Source organism: Schistocerca serialis, chromosome 1, assembly GCF_023864345.2.
Source record: "Schistocerca serialis cubense isolate TAMUIC-IGC-003099 chromosome 1, iqSchSeri2.2, whole genome shotgun sequence".
Lineage (NCBI taxonomy): Eukaryota > Metazoa > Arthropoda > Insecta > Orthoptera > Acrididae > Schistocerca > Schistocerca serialis.
In genome coordinates this window covers 945,975,638-946,000,853 of record NC_064638.1, presented here as the reverse complement: position 1 = coordinate 946,000,853, position 25,216 = coordinate 945,975,638, and the positions used below count along the sequence as shown (strand labels likewise).

The 25,216-nt window shown below is 45.9% G+C and overlaps 1 protein-coding gene across 1 annotated transcript in view; it reads right to left on the bottom strand.

The window, feature by feature from the left end:
* Positions 1-25,216, bottom strand: part of LOC126412577 (uncharacterized) — a 194,162-nt gene that overhangs the window by 128,905 nt on the left and 40,041 nt on the right. The window contains exon 2 of the mRNA XM_050082229.1: positions 9,352-9,524. Coding sequence (XP_049938186.1) covers positions 9,352-9,524 — 173 coding nt within the window. The remainder of the gene's footprint in view (positions 1-9,351; positions 9,525-25,216) is intronic.

Genomic DNA, 25,216 nt, shown 5'->3' with positions numbered 1-25,216 from the left:
CACCATGGAGGTATATGTGATCTGACCGCAAGTAGAGGTGGTAAAGGGAAGGACTCCAGTTCAGAGAGAAGGGGCCGCATGCAAATCGCAGTCGTTAGCCCCAACCTCGGCTGCCGAAGTGGGAGATGGACTGCCGCGGGCCGGAAAAGGAGACTAATTCGGATGAACAGGAGAACTACAAATGTGTGCAATGTAACTGGCGAGCAATTGTGCACATCTAATCCTCAATGGAGGGACTCCAGCCAGCACCAGTACACTGGTCACCGGACTCCTCATAAAAGCTCCTGTCGCTAGTCGAACCCCACAGTGGTGCACGGGGTCAAGTAAGTGCAATGTTGAGGGCGCTGCCACACCATAAACCACACTCCCATAGTCAATTTGGGATTGGACAAGGGCTCTGTGGAGCAGGAGCAGGAGCAGGAGCAGGAGCAGGAGCAGGAGCAGGAGCAGGAGCAGGAGCAGGAGCAGGAGCAGGAGCAGGAGCAGGAGCAGCAGCTGACAGAAGTGCATGACACACGACTTTGCGGTTGAAAACAAAGCCGTGGGCTACAACCAATGACTGAGTCTTGTGGATGGCTCCCTGTAGGTGACATTCAGCAACACCAGTACTGGAGCAGCAGTACAAAATGCAGAAGTCATCTGCATACAGAGAATGTGATATGGAGGTCCAGATAGCTGCTGCTACACCATTAATGGCCACTAAAAAATAGACTCAATACAGATACCTGTGGTACTCCATTCTCCTGGATATGGAAGGAACTATGGGAGGCACTATGGGAGGCACCAACTTGGACACAGGAAGTATGGAGCGACAGGAACTTTTGGATAAAAATCTAGAGCGGGCTCTGGAGACCCCACTCGTACAATGTGGCAAGGATATGATGTCGCCAGATCGTGTTGTATGCTTTATGTAAGTCAAAAAAGATGGCAAACAGGTGTTGCTGTCTGGAAAGGGCTGTTCATATGGCAGACTCAAGGGACACAAGATTATCAGTGCTAGAGCAACCCTGGTAGAAGCTGCCCTGACATGGAGCCAGTAAACCACGTGACTTCAGGACCCAACCCAACTGTCTACACACCGTATGTTCCAGCAGCATACAAAGCACATTGGTGAGGCTGATGGGCTGATAGCTATCCACATCAAATGGGTTTTTACTGGGTTTGAGCACTGGAATGATGGTGCTCTCCTGCCATTGTAATGGAAAGATGCTATCACACCATATCCAGTTGAAGATGACAAGGAGATGTTGCTTGTAGTTTGATGAGAGGTGTTTAATCATCTGGCTGTGGATCCAATCAGGACCAGGAGTTGCGTCAGACAATGTGCAAGGTCACTGAAGAGCTCCCACTCTCTAAATGGGGTGTTATAGGATTCGCTGTGGCGTGTAGTGAATGAGAGGATGTTCCCTTCCAGTCACTGTTTGAGAGTGCGAAAAGCTGGGAGGTAATTCTCTGACACAGAGGCTGGAGGAAAGCGCTTGGCAATCTTGTTTGTGTTGGTAGATAGCACACCATTTATGGTAACACCAGGAACACCTGTTGGGGTCTGGTATCCAAAAACATGTCTGACCTTTGCCCAGACTTGGGAAAGTGGCACCCAATGGGCAACACTTACCTCTCCCAACACTCCTACTTCTGTCGTTTTATAAGCTGCCAAACACTGGCATGGAGCCGTTTGAAGGCCATGAGGTGCTCCAGGGAAGGGTGCCGCTTATGCCACTGTAGAGCTTGCCGACCTTCGTGACCACTACATCACAAGTTGTCATGTGCTCTCCAGTGAATAGATGGGAGAAGTCTTGGGCTGCAAATTGATGAAACAATGGCCGAGTAACTACCATGAGCCACACTGAAATGTGTGGTGGCCCCAGCATTTAAGAGGCAGAGCTCGAACTGAGACAAAGTTTCGACATCTCTGCCTTGGTCAGTAAGTACAGTGCCACCTCACAAGGGGTTATGGGTGTTCAAATCTCCCAGAAGTAGGAAAGGTTTAGGGAGTGGATCAATCAGCACAGCTAGTACATTCAGGGGAACTGCACCATCCAGAGAAAGATATACATTGCAGACAATTATTTTCTGCATCATCATTCTGACAGCAACAGCTTCAAGAAGGGTTTGAAGAGGGCACATGTTCACTAGAGAGTGAGTTTAGAACAAATGCAAACTCCACCTGACACTTGATTATAGTCACTACGTTTTCTGTAATATCCCTTATAGCTGTGGAGGGTAGGGGCCTGCATTGCCGGGAACCAGGTTTCCTGGAGGGCAATGCAGGTAGCAGGTGTAAAGTTTAACAGTTGCTGTAGCTCAGCCAGGTGGCGGAAAAAAACCATCGCAATTCCATGGGAGGATGAGGTCATCGTGCAACTGGGAAGGCATGAAAAATTCAATGAGGTAGTTTATGCCTCAGAGTCACCCGCTGCCACTGACTTACTGCCTGGTCTTAGGGGTTTTCTTTTTGGATCTCTCTCGCTGTTTCTTAGGTTTCCCTGGCTGGGAGGACTTCACTGGCTCAGTCTCCGGGACTGAGGATGAGCATGAAGCCCTATGGCCAGCTGCTTTTGGGCTCTTCAGCCACTGGCGGGTGTCACATTTTTCCCACTAGCAGAAACATGGGAGGAGTGTGACCCAAGGAACCCCTTCCTAGCGAGAGAAGCCGAAGAATACTTACACTTCTCCGGCTTAGAAGTGGCGACAGACATCCCACATGGTTTTGGGGGAGGGGGGGGGGGGGGGGTTGCTCCCGAAGTAGGTGGTACAGGAGCAACAGCAGGGGGAATGCCCCCATTATCAAGGGGACAGGCGTAGTCTTCCAGCTGAGAGATGACGGGTTCGTGGACCTGATGGTGCCAGAACTGTTGTTGCAGCGGCATAAGACGATGTCATACACACAGGATGCAGGTGTTGAAATTTTCTCTTACCCTCCGTGTAGGTTACTTGGTCCAAGGTCTTTTACTCCATGATTTTCCTTTCTTTCTGGAGAATCCTGCAGACTGGCGAGCAAGTCGAATGGTGCTCTCCACAGTTGACAGATGGGAGGCGGGGCACATGGAGTATTGGGATTCGATGGGCATCCACAATCTAGAAATGAGATGCTGGAAGTACAGCTGGAAGACATGGCTGAACTTCCAGCACTTAAAGCACCGCATTGGGGGAGGGATATAGGGCTTTACGTCACACCAGTAAACCATAACCTTGACCACCTCGGGCAATGTATCACCCTCGAAGGCCAAGATGAAGGAATCCGTGGCAACTTTATTATCCCTCTGACCCCACTGGAAAATCTGGAAGATATTTACACCTCACTGCTCTAAATTGTTGCGCAACTCGTTGTCAGACTACAAAAGTAGGTCCCTGTGAAATTATACCCTGGACCATATTTAAGCTCCTACAGGGGTTACAGAGACATCTCCAGCTTGCCAGAAGTGAGAAACACCTGTGACTGGGCAGATTGTGCTGTTTTGATCAAGACTGACCCAGATCTCATTTTGGACAAGCCCTCCACCTCCCCAAACTGGTCCTCTGAGAGCTAATGGGAAATCCTTGGTGACAACAAAGCCTCAGTTTTTTGTTGAACATTCAAACATACAAGGAACTGCGGCGAATAAGGTCCGTTGCCCTCTTTAGCCTGATGTTCCTCCCATGGTGTGGCCGGGGAGGGGAGCGATTTGGGGTCATACTTCTATGCACTGAATTGAGCTTGTGAATGCTTAGAGACTGCTGGTGTTTCACCACCAGCAAGAGATGATCATGTCATCCTCCCTGATGCCACCCACTCCGATCAGGGGGTGCTACTCAGCTGCAGCCAAGGCTACCTGGCAGGATGGTCATTGCCAGGAGTCCCAGTGCCCCAGGGGGTTGGGCGTTTATCTTTTGGCATATATGGGGAGTTAATGACACTGGCATCAGCAGAGAGATCCCTGTGTGGTCAGGGGGCTACAACCAATTGGGTACATGGCAGCCACACAACAACAGACTGGTGGCTACTGTGGTGGATATCAGGTGCAAAGTAGTCCATGGTCATCGTCGATGCAGAAAGTGACACTCCATAGTGCTTGGTGGAAAACACACCCAGGAAGGCGTCCTCACCGAGAGAGGGAGAATGGGTGGGACTGCAATGTGATGACGAGAAAGTGGGCTAAAGATCTCAATGCATGATGGACACAATGCACCATGAAAGGCACCCTTCCCCAACTGGCCCACACTTTGGCAAAATTTTGGAGAATGGAGGTCAAATCATATAGGAGACCATCACATAAGGCCGAAACGTGCGAGACTCATGTCAGTCACCTCTTACGACAGGCAGGAATACCTTGGGCCTATTCTAATCACCGGACCTACAGGGGGTATTACATCTGTCCTCTAAGTTCAATTCTAACATTTTTTATAAAACTTTGAAATTGTCATTCTGCTCCTAAGGTCATAAAACGTTTGATATACATGAATGGTCAAGGATTAGTCAATTCATTCTTTAAATCCATTTGTAAATTCTCTACTACAGTATTTAAGGCAACAAATTCAGTCTTAAGAGCACCCATGCCTTCGCATAGATTACTAAATTCTTTGCTTTGTGAGTCGACTTTAGCATTTAGCAAACCTAGATTTGTCGCTTGATCATTTAAAGTTTCACCCTGGGCATCCAAAACTTCACCCTGGGCATCCAAAACTTCACCCCGGGCATCCAAAACTTCACCCCGGGCATCCAAAACTTCACCCCGGGCATCCAAAACTTCACCCCGGGCATCCAAAACTTCACCCCGGGCATCCAAAACTTCACCCCGGGCATCCAAAACTTCACCCCGGGCATCCAAAACTTCACCCCGGGCATCCAAAACTTCACCCCGGGCATCCAAAACTTCACCCCGGGCATCCAAAACTTCACCCCGGGCATCCAAAACTTCACCCCGGGCATCCAAAACTTCACCCCGGGCATCCAAAACTTCACCCCGGGCATCCAAAACTTCACCCCGGGCATCCAAAACTTCACCCCGGGCATCCAAAACTTCACCCCGGGCATCCAAAACTTCACCCCGGGCATCCAAAACTTCACCCCGGGCATCCAAAACTTCACCCTGGGCATCCAAAACTTCACCCTGGGCATCCAAAACTTCACCCTGGGCATCCAAAACTTCACCCTGGGCATCCAAAACTTCACTCTGGGCATTTAATGGTGAGTCTAATGATTTTAATTTAAGACTGAGTATTTAAAGCTTCACTCTAGGTATTTAATTGATAACTGAGAATTGAGAACTTAAAGTTGCACTCTAAGCTTTAATTAATTTTATCAACTCAGCCCAGTCAGGTGTTTCTTTACTAACTCTCATAGCCATAGCTGGTTCTTTAGTGCCCTCAACTTCTTGTATATTGTCCACGTTTTTATATGCTTTAGCCCTAGTAAGCATTTAAAACTAACTTTTATTACACAATGAAAGTTCACTCAACAGCATGTACCACTTCATACTAAAGTAATGAAGTTTTGTTTCGCGCTCACCCAGCATAGAAGTTGTGTTGCGTAGGTGAGCAGATGTAGAGTCAGGTCAGCACTGGTGAACAGCAGCTGGCGCCAGCAGCATCAGATGTAGGTTGGTTTCTGCGTCTGTGTCAGCACCATGTGTGTGAGAGCTGTTTACTCCCCACATTAGATCATCTTGGTTGAAGTGTGTTACACATATTTCTTCTTATACAAATGTGTTGAAATCATCTTTCCTGTTCTATAATTGTGAATTTTCCATGTCTTCACTATTTTTTATTCAAATTTTGTTTCACTGGATACTTGAACATATTCCAATGTCTCAGAGTAAACCCCTTGACATGTTATACACATAACTGCTTCTCTAGGTTTTTCACTTAAGATTCCAATTTTCTCAGGTCCTTTCACACAGGTTGCCACGTTTTAACATTTTTGATGGCAATTTAAAGTGAGAAGTAGACGCACAAACTTCCAACTTCTGTTATACAAGGTGACTTGCTCTAGATTCACAGCCGGTCTTCGCTGGCTAGCTGGCTGCTGGAAAACTCTTGACTTCGTGTCTGTAGAATGATGTTAGGTACAGCAATATTTAAGCATCTCTCTCTACTTGTGAAATAAGTAGATACGGGAACTTTACTTTTCATTAACAAATGGTGTGTTTGAACTCCATACAGAATAAAATTCTCACTTTCCACATACATATACAACTCCCAGTAAGTCACTCGCTCCGTCCAACATCAGAAACAGATTTAATCACCTTTATAAAAGAGTTGGCTTAATAACCATGACTACTTCACAGTCCACATCTCGTGGTCTTGCAGTAGCGTTCTTGCTTCCCACTTACAGGATCCCAGATTCGATTCCCGGTGGGGTCAGGGATTTTCCCTGCCTTGAGATGCCTGTCTTCATCATCATTTATCCCCATTATGGTTGGAGGAAGGCAATGGCAAACCACCTCTGCTAGGACCTTGCCTAGTCAGCAGTGCGGGTCTCCCACATCTTCCTCTATGCTCCTCTGAGTTTGGGATCTCATCTACTTCACATGAATCATAAAAAAGGTATTGCCTCCACCAAGGCTGTATTAAGAGTTTACAAGATTACTTTTTCAACCGATCTTGTTTCACATAACAATAGTCAATGACACAATAGGCACAGAGCTGCATAAAAACTCCATGGTTCTTCCTCTAAAACATCTATGGATTGCTCAACTAGTACTACTTGGTGCCATTTGACCACCACATCTACTTTCTTCTTGCAACTGACTTTAAACCTGCACACACAAATGTGTGACGCACAGTAGGTAGTATTTTACCATCCCACACTTGTATCTAGAGTGTCGTGTTTTCGAGACTGTGAAAGGAGGAGTGGTTCTAGAATTTACACAGAAATTCTCTAATCGCTACAAGCTCTGCTTAATGTGGATAAAAGTAAGAATTCATAGCAAAGAGAAAGAATCTAATAGCATCTGATTATACAATTAGCAATCAACATTTCAACTCATGCAAATATTTAGGGGTAACTACTTGAAAAGAAATAATATGAAATTGGGTTGTCAGATGAAATCAGCAGTAGGGAAAAACTGGAGATTTAAAACAAATCTAAGTATTCTAAGAAAATCTAAAGCACCTGTAAAGGCTAGTATACAAGCTAGTGTTTCAATTCAGCTAGTGTTTTAATTCATTTGGCGTCTTCACACATACTTCATAAGAACTTCAGATACACCCATCTAGGATCAAAACAGGTCAGTTTAGCCCATATTGAAGGGTAACATGGATTATCTAACCACAATATTATTGCACTTAGCATCCCATGGCCGTTATTGAAAACATACAGTGACATTACAGTAAACGAGTATAGTGGTTACTAAGGAAAACTCATCTCACTGAATGATTTCAAGACAGTTGTCCATTTACTATCAGATTGGTTCAGTGTGCCCTGTGAAACATCATGATAAAAACTCACAATAACTGACTGAAGCATCCTCACTCTCAGGTGCAATAGTATTGTGGTTGGTTGATACTTTGGGAACTCCTATGGAAATTCTTGTATTGAAGTCTTAGGTCTCAAAAAAACTTTCAGATAAATTTAGAGAAGGTGTACTTCAAGAATGATCATTTTGTTGTCACTGACATATGTATCACAGATAAGAATAAGATACTGACAAAATATATGAAAATGAAAAAGGAAGAAAATTGATAATACTGTTGCAAACACTCCTAAAATTCTTGGAATCTCTAAATACATTCTCCCAAGTTAATTTCACATTGCCCTACTCTGAATCCTATGCCACTTTCCTTCATGTTGGCCTCCCATCCTTTCCATGTCAAACATTCCCTCCCAAATAGCATTGTCATTCAAGGTACACACATTTCTTCAGATCCAGACTCTCTAGAACAATATACCACCATTCTTACCTCAGCCTTCACTGGATGTAATCACACCACCAGCCTAATTCAAAAGGAGGTTTCCCAGGCCATCACATCCATTCTTTGTTCTGCTGAATCTTCCAAAAAACAACTTAGGGGGAACCCCTCTTGTCACTCAGTATTATCCTGAATTTTAATGTAGTAATAAGCTACTTCAATAAGGCCATAATTTCTTAAAATCTGTTCTGCCTTAAATTTTAGCCACCACATCTAGGTCAGCTTTTTATTTACCTCACAATCTCTTCAATATCCTTGTCAGATCCTATGCTGCTCCTGCAGTCATCTCCCTACCCTAAGGCTCCTACCCCTGTGACTTTTCCCAATGTAAGACTTGCCCCTATCCACACTCCTACCACCAGCTATACCAGTCTTTTAACTGGCAACACGTGTACTATCAAAGGTAGAGCCATCTGTGGAATGACATGTTGTATACAACACTATTCCACCTTTTACATCAGCATGATGAACACACAACACTATTCCATCTTTTACATCAGCATGATGAACTCCAATTTATCAGTTAGGATGAGTGGGCTGTGTAGAGGATGTATACTGGCAATATGAAGTATCTTGTTGCAGTGCATGCTCTACTGCATGCAGTCATGTTTCACAACAAGTGCCAACTGGATTCTTCTCCCAGACACCAGTTTTTCAGAACTCTGCAAGCGAGAACTGGCATTACAAAGTGTTGTCATTTCTCACCACCCAACTGGCCTTAATTTAATTTCTTTGGTCTCAGCGTTTCTTTATAGGAGCTGCTCCTTTCCCCCACCCACCTCAACCAAATACAATGCATTTATCATTCCATTCTTATTAAATCTTCAGTAGTAATCTGTCTTATATTATCTTCCACCTTTAAGTTCTCAGGTTTTCAAATCTTGTCCAGTGCAGTCCCCAACAATCAGTCTTCCCTTCTCATTCCACATAAGTTCTTGTCAACTTTTCTGAACTCTACCTCATTTCCTAAATCTCTCCAGCCATTTTCCTCCACACCTCTTCCTTCTCCTTCAGTCATCCTGCCAAGAGGAGTCACCAGCTCAAAGCTTGCAAATTTAAATACCTTTATATATCTGTTATACTGCCATTGCTTGATGAGTAGATTTATCTATCCAGTTTCACTACTTGGTAAGCTGAGAAGCACTTGTCATTGAACCATCATACGTACATACATACATACATACATACATACACATACATACATACATACATACATACATACATACATACATCCCAAACCCTTCTGTGTTTTAATAAGATTTCTATATTATTTGTACTTTTAATCTGATTGGAATTTATTAGCAAGACCATTTCTGTAAACCATCAGATGCAGTACAACTATTTTCCTTCCACTAAGTATACACTACTTACTGGCTAACAGTTACATTAGGTCAGCACTTAAAAAGTGAAGAATATACCATACCAACACATTTAAGCTTCCTGCTATGAGAAAGCTATTACCTCTCACACAGCTGAAATCCAGCTGTTTTGCATAAGACTTTACACAACGGTTGGATATTCCTGTTTGCTGTACTGAAGTAACACACTGGATATTCCACTCCTGAAGATATCAGTTGTGGAACAATATGTGCGGTGTTATCAGCATCATATAAACTTTTAAGTACAGATGATACCTGTAAAATATTTCAGTCTATAACAACAACAACAACAACAACAACAACAACAACAACACCAAAAATTAGAATGATACACTCAGATCCTTCCTATAGCTTAAAATATGTTAACTTTAGTATTCATATAAAGGTAGAAGGAAAAAATTTTCCATTAAATTTTCACTAATTTCAAACACTTAAGCTAATGCTAATTTGTCAGTGCAGTAAGGAGTTGCTGAAAAAAGATGGTGTTCTGAAATAATGATCTAGGCAAAATGACAAGGTATATTCATGAGACAAAATTTCAAAACTTGTAGAAAATTAACACCTTCTGGCAGTCCAGTACATATTTCATTAAAGTAAAAAACAGCAACGAACTTTCAGTATCATCCTACAACACTACATTAATGGAGTCTCTACTTTCATTTGTTGTATCAGCATTTCAAAATTGAAATTTTAACTTTGGAATCTTTTTTACACCCTAAGCTTACAGTACTAATTATTTGTGGTGAGAGTTAAAAACAGGTTGCAGAGGCCTGTTCACAGGACTACAACCACTAATACTGATTCTCAGTATTTATTTCTTAAAGAAACCTGTCATAGGAAAAGTAACTATTACTCATGACCAAACACCATTTCAGTGGTAACCAACTTGCATTCTGAAAACATCTGTAATGAGGAACCAAATTTGCACTTCTCTTGATATCCTGAAACTCACAGATTAAAGTTACAATACAGAAGCAGTATTTATTATTTTATTTCATTTTTCTTTTTTATTTATTTATTTATTTATTCACTTTTGAGCATTTATTAGCAGCACTGCCAAACAATTTTAAAGACAACTTTGTATTGAGGCAGGGTGTTGGAAAATTGTTACATATTGTAATACACACTATATACTAATATAACTGGATAGATAAAAATCTACTCATGAAGTGGTGGCAGGAGAAACACACAAAAGTTACAGAAATGAGCAAGCTTTCAGAGCCAGTGGCCCCTCCTGGCAGGAGGGTTGAAGGAGAAAATAAATAAAAAGAAAGATGTTGAAGAAGGTCTAGCACGGTTCAGGAAACAGGAGAGTTCCAGGAAAGTTGCCCAGATCACCAAATCAAGGTGATTTATAGAACAGGATGAGAAGGAGAGACTGCTTGTTGGGGACTGAGCTGGACAAGGTGTCACTGCTATTGCCTGGACAGATTTATATTGATGGTAGCTCGGTCATGTTCGTTCTGACCTGTGTATGTACAACACTAGACACAAGGAAATTTTCTTGCTTCCAACAAATCACTTTAAACTCCACCAGCAGACACCCAAGTGCATGGGAATGAAATTCTACAATAAACTTTATGGTAAAGATGTACTGAGCATGGAGATAAGATGCTTGAAGTGAAAATTACATGCTCGCCTGGTGGAAAAATGCTGCTATCGAGTTGAATTCATCAATGATCATTTGAAGTGACTATTTAATATCAGTGTTGTGTATAATATTGTGTGTACCAAATAATACTTGGAAAAAAATATAGGTACTAAGTAATTGTGTATCTTGAGAAAAACAAGTTCTGTTATTGTGTTGAGCATAAACCTGTACTGATGAGATTACTGTGGAAAAAATTATGTAACAATTATATATCATAACCCAAAAATTGATGTGTCTCCTGTACAATACGATCAGCTGATCTGTAATGTATTTTATGACATGAATAAAAATGCAAATACTTTCCTATTTGGTCATGCCTTTATCAGTCTGGCACATGTTGAGCACATAACTGCTTTCAGGTTGGTAAAAATAACATTTTTTTTCTTTGATTTTACTCATGATAAAAGTTACACCTTTAAGCTATTAAGGAAGTAATGGTGAAGTCCTAACAAGACATCTCCTTAATTGAAGGACATTGAGAACAGAGATTTTTCGTGTGCTGGTACAAAGTGGATTATGGGCTACAAACTACTCTGCGTGTGCGTGCATGTGCCATCACATGAAAAATATCTGTTCTCAATGCCCTTCACTTAAGGAGAAGTCTTGTTAGGACTTTGCCATTACTTTCTTAATAACTTAAAGGCATAACTCATCAGCAGTAACAATGTTACACATAATGCACAATGTGCAGATGATAAAGCAAAACTTGTTGATATCACCCATTTGAATTTGAACATGTAGGACTCTTACACCAGAAGTCTGAACCTTGCCTGCTCAATGCAAATGTAGCACAAATGTTAAATGGTCACAGTTGATTAAATATATCAATTTTTCAGACTTCCTGAGTATGGAAAACTATTCACACCAAAACAATCTTTCTTGAAAAAAGCAATTTTTTCTGATGTAATTTGACAGATGGCAGTTACATCAAATAGGATAACAAGGTTTTGAGTTACTTTCACTAACAACCTCTGTTAAGCTCAAATGAACAATGTCTCAAACATTAGACCACTGTCAACTTTTTATAGTACTTAAGCAATTTCTTATGATTCAAGATGCAAAATTCAGTATGCAACTAAGACAAACAGTAGAACGTAAGAAAGTGACATATGATAACCACACTCATAGCAACCTACAAGTTTTGTTACTCTGTGGTGTTCACTGTGTCGTACAAATTTTTATCATGAGTAAAATCAAAGAAAAAATTTTATCCTTACCAACCTGAAAGCAGTTATGTGCTCAACGTGTGCCAGACTGATAAAGGCATGACCAAATAGGAAAGTACTTGCCTTTTTATTTGTCTCATAAAATACAGCTGATCGTATTGTACAATCATCAATTTTTTGGTTATGATATATAATTGTTACATAATTTTCCCACAGTAATCTCATCAGTAGAGGTTTATGCTCAACATAATAACATAAGTTGTTTTTCTCAAGCACTTAGTACCTATTTTTTTCCAAGTATTATTTGGTACACACAGTATTATACATAACACATATATTAAATAGTGACACTGTTCAAATGATCATTAATGAATTCCTCAACTTAGTAGCAGCATTTTTCCACCAGGCAAGCATGTAGTTTTCACATCAAGGAACTTATCTCCATGCTCAGTACATCTTTAACATCGAGTTTATTGTAGAATTTCATTCCCATGCACTTGGGTGTCTGCAAGTGGAATTATAAGTGATTTGTTGGAAGCATGAAATTTGATATATCTAGTGTTGTACAAACACAGGTCAGAAGGAACATGACTGAGCTACCATCGATATAAACCCGTCCAGGCAATAGCAGCAACACCTGGTGAATGACTGCTGAATGACTGAGGAATGACTGCTAGTTAGACACACACATGGTACATGTAGTATCAGTGAGCATGCAGTCTGTGTGTAGAATGGCAAAGGCATATGGTCTGAGTTTGACTGTGTATATTATGATGGTCTGGCACAAGCATTTCTGAAATGGCACGGGTTTGTCGAGTGTTTGAGGAATGCTGTTTGTTTTGTTTTGTTTTGCTTTAGGGCACAGAAACCAACTGGGGTCAGACACAGCCAAGTCAAAACTATAGAACATGAGTTAAAAATGACTATACATCAGTCAAAAATTGATGTAAGAGAAGACAGCTGCACATGGAGAAAGGGTTAAAAAAGACACCATACAGAAACAGAGACCCAAAACTAAAAATAAAATGGCCTTTGTCATATTGCTTTGGTGAATAAAAAGTAAAACGAGATCGAGAGCCTTCATGTCATTTGCTAAAATGGCCAATAACTCAGACAGCAAACCCAAGTGGGAATGTAAACAATTAAAAAATAGGCATTCTGTCAGGAAGTGCCGGACAATTAAAACTAGGACACAAGGTGTATAAAGTGGTGGGATAGCGCCACTAATCAAATGACAGTGAAGCTGAGCAGAGGACAACTGAACACGCTGTGTTGCCAGATGTACTCCGTGGCCTGATACAGGGTGAAGAGCTCGGCTGTAAATACTCAGCAGTGTGCTGGAAGCCGATATCGAATAACACAGGTACCAATGACGAAGGCACACCCAGCCCCCACGGGCAGTCAGAGCCGTCAGAGTACAAAAAAGTACTATCACAAAGTTCCATGCAAAGGTCATGAAACTGAAGACAATAGAGCGACACTGGAGTAGTGTCCTTAGAAAGCAAATGAAGGCCAAAGTTAATATGGACCACTTCATGATGCAGGTAGTGTGAAGTTAAGCTGATGGAGCAAGTGCCAAAAGTGGACTCTAGGAGGTAACGAAAGAGGGACACGCCCCATACTGGCGATCAAAGGAGTCATCTAAGGAGGCATATGATGGGAAGTCACACATGGCAGACAAACTGCATGCGTACGTGCTGAGGACAAAGTCACGGCAGTAGGACAATGGTAGTTCAGCAGCTTCAGCACAGACACTCAACCGGGCTAGTGTAAAAGGCACCAGTGACCAAACAGATAACACAATGGTGGATAGTGGTTAGATGGCATAAGGGAGGGACATTCAGATGCATAAACAAAGCACCCATAGATGAGTTTCGAACACACAAGGGAGCGGTATGAAGGGATGAGGGTGGTTCGACCAGCACCCCAGGAAGTACCACTGAGGACACATAGGACATTGAAGGATTGGGTACAGCAGGCTGCCAGGTAAGAGACATAGGAGGATCAAGAGAGTTCCCTATCAAGCCCGACACCCAGGAATTTCGTAGTCTCAACAAACGTAAGGGCAACAGGTCCAAGATGTAAAGATGATAACTGGTTGTTTAAAAGGGGGGAGTGACCAAACTGTTAGGTCATTGGCCTCTCATTCCGATTAAAGTAATTCCACAAGGGTGAGAGTGAAATAACAGACCTACAAAAAACAGCTGGAAGAAAAGAGGAAACCACTATAATGACAAAATGGCAACAACTCACCCTAAAAGCGCTAGGGTGGAGAACACGGGGAGAAAGGACATGTGCTTAAACTTGAATCAAATGGTAAAACCCACCCTCATGAATAAAACTCAAAATTAAAGCTGCTGGTGAGAGATTGTTGCCCAACACCAAAGGTAAGGTGCTGGGAAAGTTAAAAGTCCGCTGCAATAGTTTGTAAGCTGCTGAAGGAGTCAGTACACAGGAGAAATGACTCGCCAGGGCATGACCAAATGTGCTCAAGAGCCCAAGATATGGCTGCCAGCTCTTCAGTGAAAACACTGCAAACATATGGCATGGAATGCGGTTCAATACGTCCTCCATGAACACACGCAAGGCCTATGTGACCATCAGCCATTGAGCTGTCTGTGTAAACCACTTCATGGCCCCAGCACATGTCGAGAATCTAGAGGAAGTGATAGCGGAGTACCACATGGTTAACAGAGTCCTTAGGGTCATGCAAAAGGTCCAGAAGAATCTGCAGCCTAGGTGTACACCATGGAGGTGTACGTGAATGGACCTCAAGGAGGGGTGACAATGGGAAATACTCCAGTTCAGACAGAAGGGATGAGACGCGAACCGCAATTTTAAGCCCTGACCTGAGATGCTGATGTGGGAGAGGAACCACAGTGGTCGCGAAAACGAGATGGTAATTCGGATGTGCAGGAGAAGTACGAATGTGTGCAATGTAACTGGCGAGCAGCTGTGCACGCCTAACCTTCAACAGAGGGACTCTGGCCTCGACCAGGGCACTAGTCACCGGACTCATTCTAGAAGCTCCCGTTGTTAGGCGAACGCCATAGTGGTGCACTGGGTCGACTAAACTCAATACTGAGGGTGCCACCAAACTGTAAACCAGACTCCAATAGTCAAGGGGGACTGAACAAGGTCCCTACGCTGCTGTGGCGCTACGCTGCTGTGTAGAGCGATCTGTACCCCAGTTGGTGCTGCTCAGGCAATGGAAGGCATTGAGGTACTGCCAGCACTTCCGTTTAAGCTTACAAACGTGAGGTAGCCAAGTCAATCAGGCGTCGAAAACCAGTCCTAAGAATCGATATGTTTCCACCACAGTGAGTGGATCGTCATTAAGTTAAATTCCTGTTCTGGTTGAACAGTGTGACGCAAAGATAAATGCATAACACACAACTTCGCGGCTGAAAACTGGAAGCCGTGGGATAGAGCCCATGACTGCACCTTGTGAATGGCTACCTGTAGGCGCTGCTCAGCAACACCAGCACTGGAGGAGCAGTATGAAATGCAGAAGTCATCCACATACAGAGAAGAAGACACAGTCTTACAGCTGCTTCTAGACCATTAATAGCCACTAAAGATAGACAATACGGAGCCCTGCGGAACGCCATTCTCCTGAATCTGCGAGGGAATTTTGGTAGGCACCAACTTAGACATGGAAAGCACGGAGTGACATGAAATTTTGAATAAAAATTGGGAGCGCGCTCCAGAGACCCCAGTCACACAATGTGGCATGGATATGACGCCAGGTCAAAAAAGATGTCAACCAGATGTCTGGAAAATGTTGTTCGGATGGCAAACTCGAGGTACACAAGATCATCAGCGGTAGAGCGACCCAGGCGGAAGCTGCCCTGACATGGAGCCAGTAGGCCACGTGACTCCAGGACCAAACCCAACTGCTGACACACCATACGTCACAGCAGCTTACAAAGAAAGTTGGTGAGGTTGATGGGCCAGTAGCTATCCACATCAAGTAGGTTTTGACCGAGTTTGAGCACTGGGATAATAGTGCTCTCCCGCCATTGCGATGGAAAGACGCCATCTTACCAGACCCGGTGGAAGATCTTGAGGAGATGTTCCTTGTAGTCAGATGAGAGAGGTTTGATCATCTGACTGTAGATCCAATGTGGCCCAGGAGCTGTGTTGGGGCAATATGCAAGGCGCCGCAGAGCTCCCACTCTGTAAATGGGGCATTATAGAGTTCACTGGTGTGAAGTGAACGAGAGGACTTTCCATCTTCCATTTGAGGGTGCGAAAAGCTGGGGGGCATTTCTCCGACGCAGAGGCTCGAGCATAGTGCTCAGCAAAGGGCTTGGCCATCACGTTTGCGTCGGTTAATAACACGCCATTGATGTTAATGCCAGGGACATCTGTTGGGGTCTGGTACCCAAAAAGACATTTGATCTTTGTCCAGACTTGGAAAGGTGACGTATGGTACCCAATGGTCAACACTTACCTCTCGCAACACTCCTGTTACCGTCGTTTTATAAGCTGGCGAAGGTGGGCACAGAGCCACTTAAAGGCTATTAGGAGCTCTAAGGGAGGATGCCGCTTATGTCGTTGTAGAGCACGCCAACGCTTTTTAATTGCCTCAGCTACTTCCAGCGACCAGCAAGGGACTGTCTCGCCGGGGGCACCCTAAAAAATAGGGATCGCGTTTTCCGCCACAGAAACCATCGTTGTAGTGACCTGCTCAATGGCAACATCGATGGCGCCATGTGGGGGAGATTCAGCAGTGACAGCAGGTGTGAAGGCTTCCCAGTCTGCCTTGGTTGGTTGGTTGAGGTTGAAGGGACCAAACAGCAAGGTCATCAGTCCCTTGTTTCAAATATGGTCCATTCCGCTAATGGGACATCTCAAGAAAGTCAGAATAAAAGGGAAAAAGCTAAAAACGCAAAAGGGCAGTCATGCTGTCAATGGTAAAAACAACATGAGGGAAGTAAGCAAGAGAACGAACCCAACGCTACGCTGAAGCAGCATAGGCAAGACACCTGTGACTTAAAAGGTGCAACCGCTAGAATGTAGAAGTACGTATGGGAAAAGGAGACTAACCAATCCTTTAAAAAAAGTGGGTAAAACAGAGTAAAAGGGGAAGAAAAGAAGATCTCAGTCAGGGAGGTGAATCGGGAATCTCCCAACACGGCGTACAGTGGGAGACACCCAAACACTCACCACCCTGCCCCAACACCAGAGAGATTAAAAACCTTAAAACTGAGAATAAAAACCACTTTCCCGGAGGAAACCGAGAACCAGAGAGACCATCCGGGAATCGTCAGCCAATACCAAAGGTAAAGTGTGGGGGAGTCTGTACTTAGCACACAGAGCCAAAAGAAGGGGTATTCAACCAAAATGTAGGCTACTGACTGGAAGGCTCCACAACCACAAAGTAGGGGTGGCTCATCACGCAAAAGAAAACCATGGGTCAGCCTGGTATGGCCAATGCGGAGACGACACAGTGTAGTAGAGTCCTTTCGAGAGAGGCGAAAGGAAGAACGCCACGGGGATGGTGTCACCTTAATCACACGAAGTTTATTAGACAGGGGAGTAGCCTCCCAAGAATTGGCCCATGACTGTGCGAAGTGGGATTTGATATGAAGCCGTAAATCCGCTGCAGGAGGGGTACAGAAAAGTGACTGCTCCCCCAGCCAAACGATCAGCGAGCTCATTACCCGGGATACCCACATGGCCAGGGACCCAAAGGAAGTCAATGGAACAAGCAGTACGGTGAATATCAGCGAGATGGTCATGGATGGCAGAGACCAAGGGATGGCGCGGAAATCACTGGTCAATAGCAAGAAGGCCACTCATCGAGTCTGTACATAACAAAACGCGATTGTGTTGGGACTGTTTAATGAAGGTAAGGGCCTAGGAAATTGCCGTCAATTACGCAGTAAACACCCCACATGTTGGTGGCAGCATATGATTTTCCGTTCCAACAGAGGACGTGAAGGCATACCCCACATGATCAGCAGATTTAGAGCGATCAGTGTAAAAAACAACAGCATCCCGAAACTCCCATAAAATTTGGCGGAAAAAGGAACGGAACCCCACCGGGGGGGATGGAATCTTTCGGACCTCGGTGGAGATCCATCCGAATTCGAGGCCGAGGAACTAACCAGGGGGGGGGGGGGGGGAGGGGAGGGAACGAGGAAGACAGGACAAAGAAGGAAGCTGAAAATCACGGCAAAGAGACGCAATGCAGAGCCCAACCGGTAAACCCGCCCGTGGGCGAGAGTCGGGTGGGCGACGTCCATGGTCTGGGAACAGGATAGAATAGGAAGGATGAGTGGGAGAGGAACGGATAGCGAGTGCGTAAGACACCAGAAGCTGGGACCGCCGAACGGAAAGGGGGGGGGGGGTGTCCCAGCTTCAACCAGGAGACTATCAACAGGGCTAGTAGGGAAGGCACCGGTGGCCAAACATACCACGATGGTGGACTGGATCCAGCACGTGCAGTGTGGAAGGAGCAGCCGAACCATAAACTTGACAACCATAGTCCAAGCGAGACAGAACTAGAGCATGATAAAGATGGAGGAGGGGGGGAACGGCCCACACCCCAAGAGGAGTGGGCAAGGAAGCGAAGGACATTGAGTTTACGGAAACATCCTACCTTCAGGAGTCTGATATGGGGCAGCCAAGTGAGCTTGTTGTCGAAAAGAAGACCCAGAAAACGAAACTGTGGGACCACAGGCAATCGTTGGGCATCGAGATAGAGCTCTGGATCAGGGTGGATCGTAGTACGGCGACAGAAGTGGACCACCCGCGATTTTAGAGGAGAGAACTGAAACCCATGTGAGAGGGTCCATGCAGAGGCACGCCATATAGCTCCCTGGAGCTGCCGCTCTGCAGATGCCATCGAAGAGGAACTAACCCAAATGCAGAAATCATCCACATACAGGGCAGGGGGACCAAAGGACCGACAGAGGCCACAAGTCCATCGATAGCATTGAGGAAAAGGACACTCAAGACAGAACCCTATGGGATGCCCGTCTCCTGGGTCCGTGGAGAACTAAAAACAGTACCAACTGGAACTCTGAATGACCGATGGAACAGGAATTGGCGAATAAAAATCGAGAGTGGGCCCGAAGACCACACTGATGAAGGGTAAGTGATGTAATGGCGCCAGGCCGTGTCATAGGCCTTGCGAAGGTCAAAAAACACTGCAACCAAATGGCGGCGCTGGGAAAAAGCCTGCATAACTGCGGATTCCAAGCGAAGTAAATGATCGATTGGAGACCGTCCCTCTCGAAAGCCACACTGGTAAGGGGACAATAGATCCAGAGATTCGAGGACCCAATTGAGCCGACGGGCTACCATCTGTTCAAGTAACTTACAAACAACATTGGTCAAAATAATTGGCCGATAGCTGTCAACAGAGAGGGGATTCTGACCAGGCTTAAGGACAGGAACCACGATGCTATCCCTCCACTGAGAAGGGAAGTCACCCTGGAGCCAGATACGGTTAAACACCCAAAGAAGATGTTGCCGTTGTGGAGCACTGAGATGTTGAAGCAGTTGGTTATGAATGGAATCTGGGCCAGGGGCCATATCATGAGAAGAAGATAGAGCAGAAAGAAATTCCCATTCAGTAAAAGGTTCGTTGTAAGATTCTGACTCACAAGGGGTGAAACATAAGGTGGAAGCTTCAGCCCGCTGTTTCTGGTCAAGGAAAGCAGCTGGATAGGAGGCTGATGCTGATGCCACTGCAAAATGGGTTGCAAGATGTTCTGCAAGAACTAATCGGTCCATACAAAGGCCATCTGGAAGGTGAAGGCCTGGGAGGGTGGACTGCCGATGGCAACCTTGGAGAGAGCGAAGTGTAGCCCATACCCGTGACAGAGGGACAGTAGAACCAAGGGAAGAAACGAATCATTCCCAACATATCCGCTTGCTCTGATTAAATAACGGGCTTTAGCACGGAGGCGTTTAAAGGTAGTAAGGCTGGCTACAGATGGGTGCCTCTTAAAGTATTGCAAAGCTCGACGGCAATCACGGATGGCAATGGCAATGGCCGTACTCCACCATGGGACTTGCCGGCGACGAAATGGCCCAGATGAGCGCGGGACACCAAGGCTAGCAGCGCGAACAATCGCGTCAGACGTCACGTAGGACGTCATCAATACAACCCGACAAAGAGGGAGAAAACACGACCCGTGCAATGTTTAGAGGCCAATCGGCACGTTGGACAGACCAACGAGGTAACCTGTCCACCAGGGAGCGGGAAGGGAGCGAGATAATCAACGGGAAATGGTCACTATCACAAAGGTCGTCGTGTGACAACCAGTGTAATGAAGGGAGGAGAGAGGGAGAAGAAAGAGAAAGATCAGTGGCAGGAAAGGTACCATGACCGGCACTGAAATGAGTAGGGGAGCCATCATTAAAGAAGGGACAAGTCGTGGTCTGCAATAAACCTCGTCTAGACGGAAAGGCACTGCCCCACAAGGGATGATGAGCATTAAAATCGCCAAGGAGGAATAAGGGAGGAGGAAGTTGCTGAAGAAGGGCAGTTAAGGCAGCAGGTTAAGAGTCCTGTCAGGAGGGAGATAAAGATTGCAAACTGTGACCGCAGAGTCTAGGTGGACCCTAACAGCAACCACTTCCAATGTAGTTTGTAGAGGAATCCATGTGCTAGCAATGTCTGTACGAACCAACATACAAACGCCACCATAAGCCCGCAGGGGTCCAACCCAATTTCGACAGAAAACACAGACCCCACGGAGGGTCGGTGAGTGAGCATCAGTAAAATGAGATTCCTGGAGAACCACACAAGCTGCAGAGTAGGACGAAAGAAGGGATTTCAATTCCGAAAGGTGACGATAGTACCCATTACAATTCCATTAGAGAACCACAGAACGATTATTTAAATGGGGGCTGAACACGCTAAAGGCAGTCATACCGCCGGGTCCCCACCCGTCACCGACAAGGAAGGGGCGACATCCATGAACGACAGGTCCGAATCCGGTTGTGAAGTCGGGGAAGGGACCTCCGGTGAAACCAGAGGCTCTTTGTCCCGGGACTTACGTTTCTTCTTTTCAGGCTGAGATCGAGGAGGGCTGTGTGGCATAAAGGAGCCAGCTGCAGCAAGATCAGGAACAGAAAGAGACCGGGCGACCCGGGGGCCAACAGACTGCGGCTCTAGCGGTCGTCGCGTGGCATCAGACCTTTGGCCTGGAAGGTGCTGGGAAGGGGCATCCCGGGAGAGGCGCCCTTGACTGGCAGACGCCGAAGGAGTGGGACACTTCTCCGGCTGGGGAGGGGGAGCAGCGCCCAGAGGAGAAGGTGCGGGAGCTGCAGGGGAGGGGGGGAGGAGAGGGGTCCGGGATGGGGGTAAGGAAGGGGGAGGAAGGGGTGAAGATGTAACCAAGGCGTAACTAGATGTCATGGACACAGGGTGCAGTCGTGCATATTTCTTACAGGCCTCTGTGTAGGTTAAACGATCGAGGGACTTATACTCCTGTATCTTCTTTTACTTCCTATATACTGGGCAATCTGGTGAATGTGGAGAATGACTACCATGACAATTTACACACACAGGAGGGGGAACACAGGGACTCCCCTCATGGAGTGGACGTCCAGTCACCACAGAGAGGGGCCTGTGAACAGCGGGAAGACGTGTCCAAAACGCAAGCACTTAAAAACCTCATAGGAGATGGGATGTACGGCTTCACATCACATTGATAAACCATAATCTTAACTTTCTCAGGGAGGGTATCCTCTACAAAGGCCAGGATAAAGGCACCAGTATCAATGCGATTGTCTTTAGGACCCTTCTGAACACGCCGAACAAAGTTAACATCCTTCCGTCCGAGATTGTCCCGAAGTTCCTCATCAGTTTGAAGGATGAGGTCCCTGTGAAAAATCACCTTGTACCATATTTAGAGACTGGTGGGGGGTAATGGACATGAATTTTGCCAAGATGTGTACAGGCACGAAGGGCCGCAGATTGGGCAGCTGAAGCAGTTTTGATCAGCAACAAATCAGACCGCATCTTGCTCAGGGAGTCCACTTCGCCAAACTTTTCTTCAATGTGTTCCACAAAGAATAAAGGTTTGGTATTGGTGAAAGTATCTCCATCAGTCCTGGTGCAAACTAGATAACGGGGGAAAGGTTTTGCCCCTAGCCGACGGGCCTGACCCTCTTCCCAGGGGGTAGCCATGGAAGGGAAGGCCAAAGGGGCAAGAGAAGCAGCACTTGAGGAATAAGTTCCACGCAGAGAGACGGCCGCAGAAGAACGGCCAGAGTTCTGGACCCGTATGCATAGCGTCCACCCTGATACCACCCACTCCGATCAGGGGCTCTCCTCACGGGTGCCACCCAGCCACAAGAAGGGCCGTCTGGCACGGCGGCCATTGCCGGGAGTTCCGATGCTCCAGGATGACTAGCAACCACTCCAAGGCATGCATGAGGTGGTCACAGCTCAGTTATCAGAAGTGTGATCCCTGTGTTCAGGGGGCTCAGCCAAAAGGGTACATAGCGACCCCACCACACGGGCTGGCTACCGTGCTGGCTATGCACCCTAGCATCAGACAACGACGTGAAAGAAGAGGTGGAATGTACTAGGAGGGCGCACGTCGGAGACACTAGGTAAGGTGCTCTTCCCCAAATGGCTCACACCACGGAGGAGAAATTTTGTAATGGAGGTCAAACTCCAGAGGGGGACCAAGGAATGCCAAAAGGAGGAGATGATTACACATTAAAGCCGAATTGTAAAACCAACAGAACCAGGAGGATAGCGGGGGCCAACATAAGCAATGACACCAAGAGGGAGACGAGAGGGGGACGGGAAAGGAGCAAGGAGGGGAAAGGAGGGGAAGGGGAAGGAAATGCAGCCCTGGAGAGAAAGAAGGCTGCAATAGCTCGGGGCCCCATGCTCGCCACGGACGTACCCACAAAAGAGTTGTGGACCCCCTGGGGGACCCAGTCTGCCTTGTTTAAAGCCCACCTGGACAGGCGTCCATGGGCATGACGCCGAGGGAGTGACAGGAAGATAGTCACTAATACACAGGTAATCATGTGCTCTCCAGTGGATAGATTGGAGAAGGCCAGACTGCAAACCGAGTCATCAATGGCCGAATACGTGCCATGTGCAACACTGAAATGTATGGGGGCACCTGTATTTAAGAAGCAGAGGTCGAGTTGTGACAGTACATTTTCGACCTCCCTCCCTCAGCCAGTAAGCATGGTCAGTCCATTATTGTCAACAGCACAGAAAGTGATACTGCACAAAGGATGGAGGAGAACTCACACAGGAGAGTGACCTCGCCCAACAGCTGAAGAATGAGCGGAAGTGCAGATCCACATCGAGGGATGAGAGAGGTCTAGTGCATGATTGACACTATGCACCATGTAAGGTGCCTTTCCCAAACTGGCTCGCTCTTTGGGAAAATTTCGAAAAATGTAGGTCAAACCCTACAGGGGACCATCACAAAGGCCGAAATGTGAGACTCCTTTTAGCCGCCTCTTACGACAGACAGGAATACCTCGGGCCTAATCTAACCCTCATACCTGCAAGGGGCAAAGATTGTGGGAGAAATCACTTGCGTCGCCAGAAATTGACACAGACGGTTTTTCAGTGGAAAAGCTAAAGCCATAGTCGATGCTCCAGGAGTATAGACGATCAAGACATCGCTGAAGACGCCGCTCAGTGAGAAAAGCCCTTCGAGAACTGCAATAGATAGCAAAATAGTCAACAAAAAGGCAGCCAGAGAGGCCCAGAGGCAGACAGGCCATTATAGGGTCAATGGCGATAGCGAAGACGACACTCAGGATGGAACCCTAAGAGACACCATTTTCCTGGATAAAGGCGTCTGTCAAGGCAGAAAACAAACACACACACACACACACACACACACACACACACACACACACACACACACACACACACACACACACACACACACCTTGAGAACTCTGTCTTAAGAATTCCCAAAGGAAACGGGGAAGATGGCCATGGAAGTCCCACATGTAAAAGTATGGAAGATACCACTTCTCCAGCAGGTGCCTTAGGCCTTCTACAAATCGGAAAACACTGCCAAAGTCCTGGATTTTCGCAGAAAACCATAACATGGGTGGACAAAGTAACAGGATGGTCAACTGCAGAACACCACACTAAATCCACACTGTGTATTCGTCAATAAATTTCAAGACTCGAGCCACCATACCAGCTGGGCATGAATCATACATTTCATCGCCTTGCAAACGCAGCTGCAGAGAGAGATGGTGTGGTAGCTAGAGCGAAGTTTCTTGTCCTTACCAGGCTTATGTACATGGGTATGATGGTGGCTTCACACCAACGCCCAGGAAATGTGCCCTCTGCCCAGATGCAGTTATATGTGTTAAGCAGAAAGTGCTTGCACGCAAGAGAAAGGTGCTGCAACATCTGAATGTTGACGGTGTCTGGCCCTAGGGTGGAGGATCGGAATGAACTGAGAGCATGATCTAGTTCCTTCATAGTAAAGGCGGCATTGTAGCACTCATGATTCGGAGAAGAGAAGGGTATCACCCGAGCCCCCTCCACTCATTTCCGATGGAGGAAGGCAGGGTGATAGTGGGAAGAGCTCGAAAATGGCGGCCCAAGGTGTTTGATATAGCAATAAGGCCCACAGTGACATCGTCTGCTACTGTGAGACCGGAAATTGAGGAATGGATCTTGGTTCCACAGAGCCTTTGGAGGTTGGCCCACACGGCAGAGGAAGGGGTGGAACTGTTGAAAGAACTAGTGAATGAAATCCAGCTAGCTCTTTTGCTACCCTGAAGCATTTTCCACGACACTGAAGAACTCTACGACACTGTGAACGCATCTTTTTCTGATGAATGTAGTTTGCCTTCGTAGGATGACAGTTAAAAATGCGGAGAGCACATTTCCATGCGTCACAGCATGCCTCAGTCCACCAAGGAACTGGGACACAACGTGGTGAAGAGGAAGTGAGAGGTATGGAACATTCTGCAGCAGTGAGGATAACGTTTTGAGATGTTCACCTGGTCATCACAATTGGGAAAATCCTGTTCATCGAAGGTCGCCAGGGAGGAGTAAAGCTGCCAGTCACCCTTAGTAAGCTGCAGTTTAGGTGTGCAAGCAGATGGGTTAGGAGTCAGCAAACGGACACCACATGGGAAATGGTCACTCGAGA